The sequence below is a fragment of the Callithrix jacchus genome, chromosome X (assembly GCF_049354715.1).
Source record: "Callithrix jacchus isolate 240 chromosome X, calJac240_pri, whole genome shotgun sequence".
Classification (NCBI taxonomy): domain Eukaryota; kingdom Metazoa; phylum Chordata; class Mammalia; order Primates; family Cebidae; genus Callithrix; species Callithrix jacchus.
The window spans coordinates 68,842,684-68,858,902 of NC_133524.1; the positions used below are offsets into that span (position 1 = coordinate 68,842,684).

Consider the following 16,219-nt stretch of genomic DNA (forward strand, 5'->3'; position numbering starts at 1 on the left):
GAGTAGCTGGGACTACAGGCCTGTACCACCATGCCCGGCTAATTTTTTGTATTTTTAGTAGAGACAGGGTTTTGCTATGTTGCCCAGGCTGGTTTCGAACTCCTAAACTCAGTCAATCTGCCTGCCTAGGCCTCCCAAAGTGCTAGGATTATAGGCATGAGCCACCATACCTGACCATTAGGGAATTGCTATCTTTTTTTTTTTTTTAATTGTTGTTGTTAGGTATGATAATGGTATTATGGTTAGGTTGGGAGGAAAAAGCATTCTTGTATTGTCCCTGCGCTACATATTGAAATATTTTGGAATGGAATATGTCTGGGCTTTGCTTCAAAATGATCTGGGAAGAGGCGGAGTAGGTTGGAGTATAGATTAAATAAGATCGAACATGATATATGAATTGTTGAAAATGGATAATGGAGACTTGGGAGTTATCTTCCTCTGCTCTTGTATATGTTTAAACATTTCTATTATAAAGTTTAAAAGTTTTCGGGGTGGACAGCTATCACTACAGACAATCTAAATGAAATGCATCATGCCATGTTTACTACAGAGTTGCCATCTAAGTGAAGATGAAGTGTTCTTTATTTTTTATTAATTTGAGACAGAGTCTCACCCTGTCACCCACGCTGGAGTGCAGTGGCATGATCTCGGCTCACTGCAATCTCTGCCTCCCAGGTTCAAGCAATTCTCCTGCCTCAGCCTCACAAGCAGCTGGGATTACAGGCATTTGCCCCCATGCCCGCCTAATTTTTTTTGTATTTTTAGTAAAGACAGGGTTTCGCCCTGTTGGCCAGGCTGGTCTCGAACTCCTGGCCTCAAGTGACCCACCCACCTTGGCCTTGCAAAGTGCTGGGATTATAGGCATGAGTTACTGTACCCAGCAAAGGAAGTGTTCTTTATCTATGTTTAATAAACATAGTGTCTTAAATACCTTTTGGTGTTTTTTTTTTTTTGGACACAGTCTTGCTCTGTCACCCAGGTTGGAGCGCAGTGGCACAATCTTGGCTCACTGCAACTGCTGCCTCTTGGGTTCAAGCAATTCTCATGCCTCAGCCTCCCAAGTAGCTGGGACTACAGGTGCGCAGCATGAGCCACTGTGCCTGGCCTATCCAGATCTTTTATAAGCTCCTCATGTGCAACCAAGGAAGGGAACTGCTGATCAAGAAAGATACTCCTATAATATGGTAAATGCAAACTTTAATCAAAACACTGGCTGGGTGCAGTGACTCACACCTGTAATCCCAGCACATTGGGAGGGTAAGGCAGGTGGATCACTTGAGGTCAGGAGTTCAAGACCATCCTGGCCAACATGGCAAAACTCCACTCCAGCCTGGTGACAGAGCAAGATTCCATCTCAAAAAAAAAAAAAAAAAAGAGGTGGGTGCCATGGCTCAAGCCTGTAATCCCTGCACTTTGGGAGGTCGAGATGGGTGGATCGCCTGAGGTCAGGAGTTCGAGACCATCCTGGCCAGCATGGTAAAACGCCGTCTCTACTAAAAACACAAAAATTAGCCCAATGGGGGCCTTTAATTCCAGCTGCTCGGAAAACTGAGGCAGGAGAATTGCTTGAACCCGGGAGGCAGAGGTTGCAGTGAGCTGAAATCGCACTATTGCACTCCAGCCTGGGCAACAGCAAGACTCTGTTTCAAAAAAGAAAAAAAAAAAAAGATCTGCATATGCTGACCCTGTCTTCAGAGGGTGTGATTTAACTGGCCTGTGAAAGAGCCCAGGTACCTTTTCTAGGAGGTAAATTCCTAATATACTGCCAGGGTTGAGAATCATTGCTCTAGATATATCCAGCTATATTTCAAGACAACGTGACAGCTATTTGGATGACATCATTTAATGGGCAGTTGGTTAGTATCACCTTGAAGTATTATATCTTACTGTGTATACAGCTCTAATTGAATGTCTTTATAAGGTCTTGCTGAGTGTAAGTTGTATGCATACAACTGAGGTTTGTATTTCCTTTTCGGTAAGAGTTTGCTGCCTCTTTTGCCACTATTTTTTCGGAAGAGTTAGACTGGTTAATTGTGAGTAAAATAGGGCCAATCATTAGAAATATTCAGTTTAATGAAATTGGAGCAGGCCCAATTTTTAATTTTTCTCTTCAGGACTCATTTTGCTTATGAGAACATGAGGCATGAGAAGTTATTTTGATAATGTTGAAGTTTGTAAAAATAATGAGAAGGCACTAAATAAATAATTGGTTTATTAAAATGAAATGTAATTGAAAGTCTGCAAGGACCTTGGAGTAAAAAAAAATTGTAATTGGGAAGTTGATCTGGTGAAATCCTAACTTGCTCTGAGTAACTGTCTTGAAATTTTTAGGCTGTCACCCTTGACCCAAATTTTCTGGATGCTTATATCAATTTAGGAAATGTCTTGAAAGAGGCACGAATTTTTGACAGGTGAGAGAATGTTTTCTTTAATAAATGTTCTTGAATCTTTATTGTATTGACACTTGACAGTTTGGACCGAAATGATGACAATGGTCCATTGAAATACATTTTCCTTTTCTAGTATGCTGTTGTTCCTTGCCCATGATGTCTGCTGTGTTGCCTTTTATTTATAGGTGTTGTTTGTTGCCTGACTGTTTGTTGTTGGCTTTCCTCAAAGCCATTAATTATCCTTCTCATCAGGAGTTTAGTTGAAACATTTATTATTGTAAAATGGTTGTTTCTTAGACTAAATTATCCTTTGATCTGATTTAGAAAGCACAGTAAATCCTGACTTAACTTTTTTTGTTGTCAGAGGAAAGCCTGTTTTTAATGTGGGAGTAGAAAATTTCTCAGTGTAAAGACACATTTTATAAAGGTGTAATTTTGGTTTGAGGTTAAAATATAATACAGCATGAATTATGTAATTACAATGAGTTGATATATTTAATATAATACAGCTTGAATGAGTTGTAACAAACCATCTGTTAAGAATGAGTTATATTTTATGTGTGTGTGTGTGTGTGTGTGTTTATTTACAGAGCTGTGGCAGCTTATCTTCGTGCCCTAAGTTTGAGTCCAAATCATGCAGTGGTGCATGGCAACCTGGCTTGTGTATACTATGAGCAAGGCCTGATAGATCTGGCAATAGACACCTACAGGAGGGCTATTGAACTACAGCCACATTTCCCTGATGCTTACTGCAATCTAGCCAATGCTCTCAAAGAGAAGGGCAGTGTAAGGATTTTTACTCATTCTATCTTTTTGTTATCTGGTAGGATTCAGAGTCTTTTCTGGCCAGGTGTCAAAGGAAAGCCTATTTTTTATGTGGAATAGAACACTCATACTTGTAATGCCAGCATTTTGGGAGGCTGAGATGGAAGGATTTCTTGAGCCTAGAAGTTCAAGACCAGCCTGGGCAACATGATGAAACCCTGTCTCTACAAGAAATATAAAAATTAGCTGGGCATGGTGGCACACAAGTGTAGTCCCAGCTCCTTGGGAGGCTGAGGTGGGAGGATCAATTGAGTCTTGGGAGGTTGAGGCTGCAGTGAGCCATGATTGTGCCACACACTCCAGCCTGGGCAACAGAGTGAAACCCTGTCTCAAAAAATTACAAAAGCCAAAAAAACAGCAAAAAAGGCAAGTCTTTTGTACAAGTATTGAGATGGTATATTGGTTTACTTTAGAGTTTGGGTTGAGGATAAGAATACCAAAAAATATCAATTTTCTGTAGTATTACCAGTCAATAGGCTTAAGAAAGCAATTATAAGAAGAGTATCAGTGGAGGCTTTATGATTCTCTGTAGTTTTTAAAGACTTTGTTTTGTTTTCTAGGTTGCTGAAGCAGAAGATTGTTATAATACAGCTCTCCGTCTGTGTCCCACCCATGCAGACTCTCTGAATAACCTAGCCAATATCAAGCGAGAACAGGGAAACATTGAAGAGGCAGTTCGCTTGTATCGCAAAGCATTAGAAGTATGTGAGGGTGGTGTAGCTGGGTATTTAGTGTGATAGTAGAGGGAAAGCAGTTAACCATTATCCACCTGTTTTGTAAAGATAGTGGTTGAACCATTTAAAAGAGGATTATTTAAAAAAAAGAGGATTATTCATTGAAATAATAATCGAGTAACTAAGGTATGATGTGAGGTCCTAGGTGACATTCCAGAAAATCCCTGTATTCAGAGTTCATTATTCTATGAATAATATCTGTTCAAAAAATTTAAACATTAGCCTACAGTTCAGGAGAAGTTACCGATAAGTATACAATTTTAGTGCCTGATGGCTGTATGGTAGTGGTTAGTAGATGTGGTAGGAGTTTAGCAGAGAGAGATTTCAGTGGTATTGGAGTAGTTAGGATAAACTAAGAGGAGAAGAGGTGTACCTCATTATGTTGAAATGAGTTATAAAATAGAGGAAGAGGTAGAATTTCAGAATGAGTAGACTTGGAAAAGAAGAGACAAGTTTAGGGGTGTAAATGTACTTGAGCAAAGTTCTTAAGGTTATGGTGAGTTATTACTGCTGCTTTTTAGCAATTTTTTTAACCTCAGTTATGATCTTGATTCTTTATAGGTCTTCCCAGAGTTTGCTGCTGCTCATTCAAATTTAGCAAGTGTACTGCAACAGCAGGGAAAACTGCAGGAAGCTCTGATGCATTATAAGGAGGCTATTCGGTAAGAGACACTAACAGACTTATTTTAAAAATTCTTTTAAATTTAAAAATGTTTGACATTTGGCACATTGTAGGTGCTAAAATGGCTTTAACAGAATAAGTTAACATTACAATGGGTTAAAGATTTTTGTATTAGAGAAATAAAACCTTTTGCTTCTCTTTTAGAATCAGTCCCACCTTTGCTGATGCCTACTCCAATATGGGAAACACTCTGAAGGAGATGCAGGATGTTCAGGGAGCCTTGCAGTGTTATACGCGTGCCATCCAAATTAATCCTGCATTTGCAGATGCGCATAGCAATCTGGCTTCCATTCATAAGGTACTACTGTTTAGTATAACGTATGTAACTTAGCACCTAAAATTTAATTTTTGGAAACTTTTTACCATCCTGCTTTATTTTCCAGGATTCAGGGAATATTCCAGAAGCTATAGCTTCTTATCGCACGGCTCTGAAACTTAAGCCTGATTTTCCTGATGCTTATTGTAACTTGGCTCATTGCCTGCAGGTAAAGAATAACAGGCCAGCAATTGGCTCTCAGTGTTGTAATACATTTTTAATGGTTATGTCCCATAACAATCCAAGCCTGACTGGAAACAGTGTTTTTAATAGGCTATCTGACATTGCTTTAGGCCAAAGACATATCAAATATTAAATCCTGGAATGGGGCTTTCTGGATAATAACTTCTTTTTGCTTCCTCTAGATTGTCTGTGATTGGACAGACTATGATGAGCGAATGAAGAAGTTGGTCAGTATTGTGGCTGACCAGTTAGAGAAGAATAGGTTGCCTTCTGTGCATCCTCATCATAGTATGCTATATCCTCTTTCTCATGGCTTCAGGAAGGCTATTGCTGAGAGGCATGGGAACCTCTGCTTAGATAAGGTGTGATTTTTTTGTTTTAATCTTTTTGTTGTAAACTAAAACACATTACAGAAAACTGCAAATCAGATCTGTGGCTTAATGATTATAAAGTGAACACCACCCAGGTTGAGAAATAAAACTTTTGTGAGCCACTTCAGAGCCCCTTCCATTGTGTCCTGTCTTGAGTATAACCCCCTGCACTTCACAGGACGGAATCCATAACTCCTTAACTTAAACACTAACAGTAGACTGATGGTACTTTTCTTTAAGTTGATAGCCATAATTTGTTTTTCTTTTTTTTTTTTTTTGTTTCTGAGACAGGGTCTTGCTCGGTCGCCCAGGCTGGAGTGCAGTGGTACGATCATGGCTCACTGCAGCCTCGCCCTCCCCAAGCTTAGGTGATCCTCACACCTCAGCCTCCCAAGTAGCTGGGACTACAGGCGCATGCTACCACACCTAATTTTGTATTTTTTGTAGAGATGAGGTTTTGCTATGTTGCCCAAGCTGGTCTTGAACCTCTGGACTGAAGCGATCAGCCCACCTTGCCCTCCCAAAGTGCTGGGATTGTGGGTGTGAGCCACCGCGCCTGGCTAGCCATCATGGAGTGCTTGGTATTTTGTATTCACCTTTGAGAATTAGAGCACTACTTGATCAAGGATTGGATCAAAGGTTGGAGAATAGAGTAACTAGGTGTAATTTTTTGTTTTGTTTTGTTTTGTTTTGAGACAGAGTGTCTCTCTCACCCAGGCTGGAGTGCAATGGCGTGATCTCAGCTCAGTGCAACCTCTGTCTCCCAGGTTAAAGTGATTCTTGTGCTTCAGCCTCCTGAGTAGCTAGGATTACAGGCGTGTGCCACCATGCCTGGCTAATTTTTGTATTTTTAGTAGAGATGGGGCTTTGTCATGTTAGGCTGGTCCCAAACTCCTGACCTCAGGTGATCTGCCTGCCTTAGCCTCCCAAAGTGCTGGGATTATAGGCGTGAGCCACTGCACCAGGCCATTATTTTGTTTTTAGAAAATGTTTCCCTATAGAGTTTTCTAAAATGCTGGAAGGTTTATCATGCTCTGTTTGTACTGCTTCATATCTACAAGTTTTAGATTTGCTCACACTTTTTGAGACAGGGTCTTGCTCTGTTGTCCAGGCTGGAGTGCAGTGGCACAATCTTGGCTCACTGCAACCTTCATCTCCCGGGTTCAGGTGATTCCCCCACCTCATCCTCCCAGGTAGCGGGGACTACAGGCATGCACCACCACACAACGGCTAATTTTTGGTGTTTTTTTTTTTTTTTCCCAGTAGAGATGGGATTTTGCCATGTTGGCCAGGCTGGTCTTGAACTCCTAACCTCAAACAATCCACCTGCCTTGGCCTCCCAGAGTGCTGGGATTTGCTCATGCCTTTTATAGATCTCAGGAGCAGGTCAAAGTATGAAGCATATTACATAAAGTGCTGAGGTTCCATCTCTCTGGCAATATTAATTAAATGCTCTGGGCAGACCTTTTCCAACAGGTGTGATGTATAGGTTTTTTTCCTAGATTTTCGACAGTTTTCCTAGATTCAAATTTATGTGTAGATTTTACTAACAAGCATTGGATTCTGTTGATAGATTAATGTTCTTCATAAACCACCATATGAACATCCGAAAGACTTGAAGCTCAGTGATGGTCGGCTGCGTGTAGGATATGTGAGTTCCGACTTTGGGAATCATCCTACTTCTCACCTTATGCAGTCTATTCCAGGCATGCACAATCCTGATAAATTTGAGGTAAGACTAGTGTTTCTCCAAAATTACTATTTGTTTAAAGAAAAAAACCCACAATGTTGGCTTGTCACCATAAGGCAAGGAAACACCCAGTGTCTTTTGGAAAGATTTGAACTGGAAAGGTTTGAGCCAGTGTTATTAAATATGCCATGTGCTGCCTTTCAGGTGTTCTGTTATGCCCTGAGCCCAGATGATGGCACAAACTTCCGAGTGAAGGTGATGGCAGAAGCCAATCATTTCATTGATCTTTCTCAGGTAGATGAAACTCTCATACTTTAACTTTTTATTTTGAGCACGTTTAAATAAAACTACTAGCATATAGTTGATTTTTGTAGGTGTTAAATGCTGTAGTACCACATATAGGCAATTGTGTTGATCTTATTTCCTTGGTCATTTATGTTAATCAGCATGGCTTTTGCTGAGGTAGCAAATGAAACAGAAATGTGTTATGCTTGTGTTTGGACATACAACTTTTCTGGAGATTGAGCCAGCACTTGTGACAGAAGATACTTAATAAATATTGAGAAAATGGTGACTTGGGAGAAGAATAAATAGGTTTTTTAAAGAAAGTAGATGAAGTATGGTTCATCAGTTTCCATGGGCCTTTGCCTTTGGTTATCTTTATTTCTGTAGTTGTTCTATTGTCGTATCCTCTCTGAGAGTAAGTTTTATGATAAATTAAGATTGAAACCTGTGGGGGAATTCATTTGCTGAGTATGTAGGCTACAGTTTTTTCTTTGTAGACTATTAGCCACCTTGACAAATAGGGATAATATACTCTTTACATAGTGTGTGTGTGTACGCATGTATGTACATACACATGCAGGTATGGTATGTATGCATATATATAGAAATATATGTGCGTATGTATATATATGAATCATTGAAGTCCTAGCAGAAAGGTTGTGAGACTTCTCATTCAATAAATAGTATGTACCAACAAATTTTGCAGTATAGCTGTTGCTTCAAAAGTATGCCTGGTCATTTTTGATATACAGTTGGATTCTTTGTGACCAAAAAGCATACCTCTTCCTACATCTGAGGTCTTCAGAGACTCACTGCTGATTGCCTACAGTCTAAACTCTTCAGCATAGCTTTTGTAACCTTTCTCTGTTTGCCACAACTTTGTTGATACTTTCACCCACCATTCAACATCATATATACCCATGCCAAATAGAAGTGAATTACTCACCATTTTTTTAATTTTTTTTGAGATGGAGTTTCGCTCTTGTTGCCCAGGCTTGAGTGCAGTGGCATGATCTCGGCTCACTGCAACCTCTACCTCCCAGATTCAAGTGATTCTCTTGTCTCAGCCTCCCAAGTAGCTGGGATTACAGGTGCCTGCTATGACACCCTGCTAATTTTTGTATTTTTAGTAGAGATGGGGTTTCATGATGTTGGCCAGGCTGGTCTTGAACTCCTGGCCTCAGGTGATCCGCTCGCCTTGGCCTCCCAAAGGGCTGGTATTACAGGCATGTGCCACCATGTCTGGCTCCCTCACATTTTAGTTCTTTACTCATACTTTTCTCTAATGCGATTGCATTCTGTTAAACTCCTTCAAACTCCTGTTCATCTTTGAAGGCCTAATTAGAATACCAATTCTAAGCTGGATGCAGTGGCTGACACCTATAATCCTTTGAGAGGCTGAGGTGGGAGGATTGCTTGAGGCCAGTTGGAGACCATCATGGGAAAAGACCCTGTCCCTACCTTAAAAAAAAAAATGCAAATTTCAGATACCAGTTTCTCCATGAAATGTTGTTACTCATACATTCAAGCCAGAAGTGAACTCTCCTTCCTCTGTGTTCTGTTTCCGTAATGCTTTGGTCCCATTTTAATGGCATTCAACCATATGTGTCCGAATTAATGTAGTTAATTTGTATTCTTATCACTTTTCCATCTGGGAATCTGAATTCTGTTAAATGCCATTAAAAGTAAAGAAATTGATCTGAGATTATACATAGTGAGTTTTTATTTTCTATTCTGTAGATTCCATGCAATGGAAAAGCTGCTGATCGCATCCATCAGGATGGAATTCATATCCTTGTAAATATGAATGGCTATACCAAGGGTGCTCGAAATGAGCTCTTTGCTCTCAGGCCAGCTCCTATTCAGGTAAACAGATTAATAGTTATCACTCATATAACATGTATTTGGCTAAGAAGATGGTGATGTGCTTCTTTTCCTACCTCTGGTTAACTGATACTTGAAACTATAGGGCAGACATGTTTTATTTTTAAACTTTTTTAGGTTGTTGAAATACACAGGACAAAAAGAGTGTAGAGCACAATGCTTACAAGTACATGTATATAAAGACATGCAATTCATGGTTGGGTATAAACAGTTTACTCTGTCTTGCAAATTTGAAGAACATTTTAGTATTTTGAAACTTAGTCTAAAATACAGGCCGAGAATGGTGGCTCATGCCTGTAATCCCAGCACTTTGGGATGCTGAGGCAGGAGAATCACCTGAAACCAGCAGTTTGAGACCAGCAACAAGGCAAAATACCCTCTTGCTATAAGAAATTAAAAAAAATTAGCCAGTTTAGTGGTGTGCCCTTGTGATCCTAGTTATTTGGGAGGCTGAGGTGGAATGATTGCTTAAGCCTAGGAGTTTGAGGCTGCAGTGAGCTATCATTGTGCCACTGCACTCCAGCCTAGGTGACAGAGTGAGACTTTGTCTCTTAAAAAACTACTACATTGCTTTCAGCTAAAGAAGTCAGCCTTGCTGGATGTGTGGCAAGTGCCTGTAATCTTAGCTACTCTGGAGGCTGAGGCAGAAGGATCGCTTGAGCCCAGGAGTTTGAGGCTGCAGTGAGCTGTGATTGCGCCACTGTACTCCAGCCTAGGGAACAGAGTGAGACCCTGTCTCTAGAAAAGAGGTCTACACCTAGAAAAGACTCAAGAAAGGAGTTAGACCTTCTTGTTTATTTTTACTTATTTAATTTTGGCATGTTTAGGTTCTTTTTTAAAAAAAAACACTTTACAGTTGACATACAAAAACTTGTACATATTTAATGTATATGACTTGATGAATTTAGAGATAAGTGTACTGATGAAGGTTCTTAATCAGTTTTTGATCTGATTTTTTTAAGGCAATGTGGCTGGGATACCCTGGGACAAGTGGTGCGCTATTCATGGATTATATTATCACTGATCAGGAAACTTCACCAGCTGAAGTTGCTGAGCAGTATTCTGAGAAATTGGCTTATATGCCCCATACTTTTTTTATTGGCGATCATGCTAATATGTTCCCTCATCTGAAGGTAGGTATGAACCAGTGCTATGGGGGAATTTCAAAGAACTGTAGCTTTTTATTTCCTTGCTGTTACCTGTATAAATCCTAAAAGACATGTCTGAAACTATTTTTTCCATTAGAAAAAGGCAGTCATCGATTTTAAGTCCAATGGGCACATTTATGACAATCGGATAGTTCTGAATGGCATTGACCTCAAAGCATTTCTTGATAGTCTACCAGATGTGAAGATTGTCAAGGTCAGAACCTAGTCAATATTTCAATAACTATCATTGAAATAAAGTTAACTGCATTCAGGATCTTTCCCCTAATGATGCATTTTGTGTGTGTGTTTCTTTTAGATGAAGTGTCCTGATGGAGGAGACAATGCAGACAGCAGTAACACAGCTCTTAATATGCCTGTTATTCCTATGAATACTATTGCAGAAGCAGTTATTGAAATGATTAACAGAGGACAGATTCAAATAACAATTAATGGATTCAGTATTAGCAATGGACTGGCAACTACTCAGGTGAGAAGATAATACACGATTATATGTCCCACCAACTTTGCATTTATTTCCTTTAAACCTCATGATAACTGTAGGAGGATACACATAGAAAGAAACGACCAGTATTAGCCTTTCTAAAAATATACCAAAAAGTAAAGAGCATCAACATAAAGAAGAATTTACATCAATGAATGGATAAAACAGCCAGTTAACATCAAATGGCAGTGATCCTAAATTTAAATTGACTAAATCCCCCAATCAAAAGATACAGCCAAAACCCAACGGTATGCTACATCCAGACCCATTTCACATGCAAGGATACACAAAGACTCAAAGGGATGGAGAAAGATTTACCAACCAAATGGAGAGCAAAAATAAATAAATAAATAAAAAGCAGGAGTTGAAATTCTCGCATCTGATAAAATAGATTTTAAAGCAACAAAGATATAGTGGTAAAAGGATAAATGCAACAATAAGAGCTAACAATCCTAACACCCAGTTACATAGAGACTTAGACTCCATGAGACAGAAAATTAATAAGGATATCCAGGACTCTAACTCAGATCCGGAACAAGTAAACTTAATAAATATTTATAGAGCTCTCCACTTTAAATACACAAAATATACATTCTTGTCAATACCACATCACACCTACTCATAGGTTTAAATGAAATATTGATTGGCCATTATTAATACCCATTTTTTAGAATAAAGCAACATTTCCGTTCTCCCTCTTTTTCTTCCTTTCTTCCTCTCCTTCATTCCTTTTTTCTCTTTCCTTCTCTTAAAAAAAAAAAAAAAAGGATAACTGTAGGAGGCAAGTATCATTATCACCATTTTATAGATGAGGAAATGAGTTTAGTGTAAACAGGCATCTTATGTAGGTTTGTCTGATTTTAAAAGTCTCCCGGGTTCAGCCAGCAGATTATTACTTACTGAGAATCTGCTGTGTTAATACCATGTTGTTATTCCCTGCCTGTGGCTTTACTCTCTTATCATATGATGAACTATCTGTAGATACTGTACAGTTTCTTGCTTTTGTAAACTCATTCTTTCCCTAGCTAAATCCTACTCAGACATTCAGTTCAGACAGCTCTTCCAGGAATCCATTTCCGTACTTACCACTAATGTCTCCACCCCTACTTCATTGGTACCTGTCTTCTATGCCTCTGCTATGTTTGGAATATATCATTACATACAGCACAACAGATGATAATTCCCTGTGTTTGTATCCTCTACTGAATTGAATTACTGGGCCCATCTCTTAAAAACAGTAATGTAGTATGTACTCAATAAATAATATATTGCATGCTTAAATAAGTAGCTCTATCAAGAGTGTATAAGGCAAAGAAAGATCTCTGGCCTCTAGAGGTCATAGATGTCTTTGCATACCTGGAATAGTTATGTAGCAATGTAAGGCAGTACTCAGATGTGTGAGAATTACAAGATAAGACTAATTATGTAGGTAGAAGCCCAGAAATGGCGATGATCGATGTGAAGAGAGACACTCTTGGAAGAAGAGTAATTTCTTTTTGGAGGAGTAATTTATTTAGCCTTGAAGAGTAGATGTGATTTAGAAAAGGACATTTCATTCATAAAGAAAAGAGTGATCAAAACTGTTGGATTGTTAATAGGCTCTTGAGACCTTTTTTTGGTTAAAGCAAGAAGTTTCATAGTGCAGTCTCCCCCAAATTAAGATCATGCTGCAACTGTTTGCCTTTTCTTAAATTTCATGTATCATGAATATTTTCTCATGATTCAGGGACTTAATGGTTATACCATTTTGGATCTTATGGATTGAATATTGGACTCCTTTTGCCTTTAAATGTAACCATCATCCTTTCCTTGTTCTAGATCAACAATAAGGCTGCAACTGGAGAGGAGGTTCCCCGTACCATTATCGTAACCACCCGTTCTCAGTACGGGTTACCAGAAGATGCCATTGTATACTGTAACTTTAATCAGTTGTATAAAATTGACCCTTCTACTTTGCAGATGTGGGCAAATGTGAGTATGCATAGACTCATTGTTACTGTCTCAGAGACTAAGAAATAAGGATTTTGTATACAGAGCTGCTTGTTGAAGATGGTCCTTCCACTCCCATTTAGGAGCTGTTCTGCTCATTTATTTTTAAAACTTTTTTTTGGCCAGGTGCAGTGGCTCATGCCTGTAATCTGAGCACTTTGGGAGGCCAAGGCAGGCGGATCACTTGAGGTCAGGAGTTTGAGACCAGCCTTACCAACATTGTGAAATCCTGTCTCTATTAAAAATACCAAAAAATTAGCTAGGTGTGGTGGTAGGCACCTGTAATCTCAGATACTCAGGAGGCCGAGGCAGGAGAAGAATCCCTTGAACCCAGCAGGTGGAGGTTGCAGTGAGCCAAGATCACACCATTGTACTCCAGCCTGGGCAACAAGAGGGAAACTCTGTCTCAAATAAATGGATAGAACCTTTTTTTAAAAAATCATTTTATTTATTTACATGTGACTCAACTGGGTTGTGCTCTTTTTTTAAAAAAAAAAAAACAGAATCTCACTCTGTTGTTCAGGTTGGAGTGTAGTGGTGTGATCTTGGCTCATGGCAACCTTTGCATCCCAGATTCAAGTGATTCTTGTGCCTCAGCATGTGCCACCATGCCTGGGTACTTTTTTGTGTGTTTTTAGTAGAGACAGGGTTTCACCATGTTGGCCAGGCTGGTCTTGAACTCCCAGCCTGAGGAAATCTGCCTGCCTCGGCCTTGTAAAGTGCTAGGATTACATGTGTGAGCCACCAAGCCTGGCCTTGTGCTCATTTATAATCTTCAAGAGTTATAGATTTTTCAGGCATTTTGGTTCCAAAGTCTCAACATGTCATTGTGAACCTTTTAAATGTACATATTCAAAGTGTTCTTCTGTCTAAAGGGTCAGCAAACTTTTTCTTAAAGGGCCAGATGGTAAATATTTTCAGTTTTGTGGCCCATACTGTCTCACATCTACTCAGCTTTGCCATTGTAGCATGAAAATACCATAGGCATTTTGTAAATGATGAGTGTGGCTGTGTTCTAATAACATTGTATTTGTGTGAAATGTCAGTATGCCATATTTGGCTCACAGGCTGTGTAGTTCGCCAACCCCTGGTCTAAACTGATAGCATATACTGTCATGTACATCCACCCATGTTTAACATTCTTGTAGTATTGTAGAGTTCTAACCAAGAAGGAGTCGATCTATACATACGATTATCTCTTAGTTCATCAGACAAGTTTGCATAAGTGGGATATTAGATAGCTGTCACTGGCTCTTAACCCATAGAACTAAAATAAAATAGCATGTTTTACCTTTAGGTAATCTGGAAATAATTTCTTGGTTAATTTTTTTCCCTGGTATCCGTTTTACGTTCAGAGGAGAGGGGAGGATAGAAGAGAAGAGGAAGCAGATGAGTATAGGTCTACTGTCCTTAATCCTTACTTCCCGAGGTTCACAAAATCTCTGAAAATCAAAAGCATTTACATGAGTGTGTGGCAAATTTGTTTGGCAGCAAAACTACCTGAACTAACATTAGGGTATGTATTAGTCTGTTCTCATGCTGCTATATAGGACTGCTGGAGACTGGGTAATTTATAAAAGAAAGAGGTTTAATTGACTCAGAGTTCTGCCTGGCTGTGGAGGCCTCAGGAAACTTACAGTCATGGCGGAAAAAGGAGCAAAGACATGCTTTTTCACATGATGGCAGGAAGAAGTGCCAAGCAAAAGGGGGAAAAGCCCCTTATAAAACCATCAGATCTCATGAGAACTCACTCTATCATGAGAACAGCAGCATTGGGAATATCTGCCCCCATGATTCATTTACCTCCCACTGGGTCCCTCCCATGACATGTGGGGCTTATGGGAACTACAGTTCAAGATGAACAATTTGGGTGGAGACACAGTCAAACCACATCAGGGTATTTCCAGTCTTTTATTTATTCCATTTAGTATGACTATTCCTGCATCTCATTGCAGAGGTACTGATGTGTTTATTTGTAGGAAGTTGCTGCTAAGGGTGTTAACACACACACACACACACACACACACACACACACACACATGCACGCGCGCACACAGTACTATTTTAAAATCTGAAATATTCTGAGTTTGGAAATTCATCTGTTCTCATAGCTTTCAGAGAAAGGGATTTTTGAACTTATATAGTACATTGAGTAGATGTAAATCTAAATCAGGAGTTGGCAAACTATGACTCATGGGTCAAATCCAGCCCACCGCTTGTTTTTGTAAATACAGTTTTATGGACACACAGACATGTTTGCTTCTTTGATACATTGTCTATGGCTGCTTTCAAGCTACAACAGAAGAAGTGAACAGTTTTAACGGTCCATGTGGCCACAGAGCCAAAAATATTTGCTATCTGGCCCTTTACAAAAAAGACCAATTTACATTAGACAAGTAAAGTTAGGGAAGTGTGAGGTAACTTTCTTTGTCGTATCATAGTGGGAGATTTGAATTTGGAATGCAAAATTTCTCTCTCTCAACAAAACCCACTGCCTCTGTCAATTCCCACAGGAGGTAGCTGCCTCACATTTTGCCAATTAGTAATTTGTTTTGTCTACCGACGTCGACCTCCTCTCCTTTGAACTCACTCTGAGGACAGCTAAGCAGAAGAGGGCTAATTCAATTGATCTATGCATCTCTGTGAAGGAAATACTTAAGTTCACAGCAGGCATCTATCTGCATGGATAGAATAGAGTGTGGTAGAACTATTAGAGACCTCTGGGAGTCTTTGTTGAGAAAGACTGCTATTAATAATTATGCTTATTTTCCCTATTTTAGATTCTGAAGCGTGTTCCCAATAGTGTACTCTGGCTGTTGCGTTTTCCAGCGGTAGGAGAACCTAATATTCAACAGTATGCACAAAACATGGGCCTGCCCCAGAACCGTATTATTTTTTCACCTGTTGCTCCTAAAGAGGAACATGTCAGGAGAGGCCAGCTAGCTGATGTCTGCTTGGACACTCCACTCTGTAATGGGCACACCACAGGGATGGATGTCCTCTGGGCAGGGACCCCCATGGTGACTATGCCAGGTAAGTTGCTGATAAATCACTGGAATCATCCTTGTTCTTTTGAATATCTCCTTTCAGGGAGAAACTTCGAGGTGAAATTATATGAACTAGAAGCAACACTGAAGGCGAAGTGATAGAAAGTGAGACTTGTTCTCACTTCATTCTCTTCATCGCCGTCGTGTGGGGACTTAAATAACATTAACTCTGT

At 39.6% G+C, this 16,219-nt stretch overlaps 1 protein-coding gene across 2 annotated transcripts in view; it reads left to right on the top strand.

The window, feature by feature from the left end:
* The window catches only part of OGT (O-linked N-acetylglucosamine (GlcNAc) transferase), a 43,367-nt gene that overhangs the window by 20,196 nt on the left and 6,952 nt on the right, over nt 1-16,219 (top strand). For both annotated transcript variants that reach the window (XM_002762977.5, XM_002762978.6), the window contains exons 6-20: nt 2,332-2,411; nt 2,981-3,176; nt 3,776-3,916; nt 4,511-4,611; nt 4,776-4,929; nt 5,015-5,116; nt 5,313-5,492; nt 7,075-7,233; nt 7,396-7,485; nt 9,217-9,342; nt 10,323-10,493; nt 10,606-10,722; nt 10,825-10,995; nt 12,829-12,981; nt 15,780-16,032. In XM_002762977.5, coding sequence (XP_002763023.1) covers nt 2,332-2,411; nt 2,981-3,176; nt 3,776-3,916; nt 4,511-4,611; nt 4,776-4,929; nt 5,015-5,116; nt 5,313-5,492; nt 7,075-7,233; nt 7,396-7,485; nt 9,217-9,342; nt 10,323-10,493; nt 10,606-10,722; nt 10,825-10,995; nt 12,829-12,981; nt 15,780-16,032 — 2,194 coding nt within the window. The remainder of the gene's footprint in view (nt 1-2,331; nt 2,412-2,980; nt 3,177-3,775; nt 3,917-4,510; nt 4,612-4,775; nt 4,930-5,014; nt 5,117-5,312; nt 5,493-7,074; nt 7,234-7,395; nt 7,486-9,216; nt 9,343-10,322; nt 10,494-10,605; nt 10,723-10,824; nt 10,996-12,828; nt 12,982-15,779; nt 16,033-16,219) is intronic.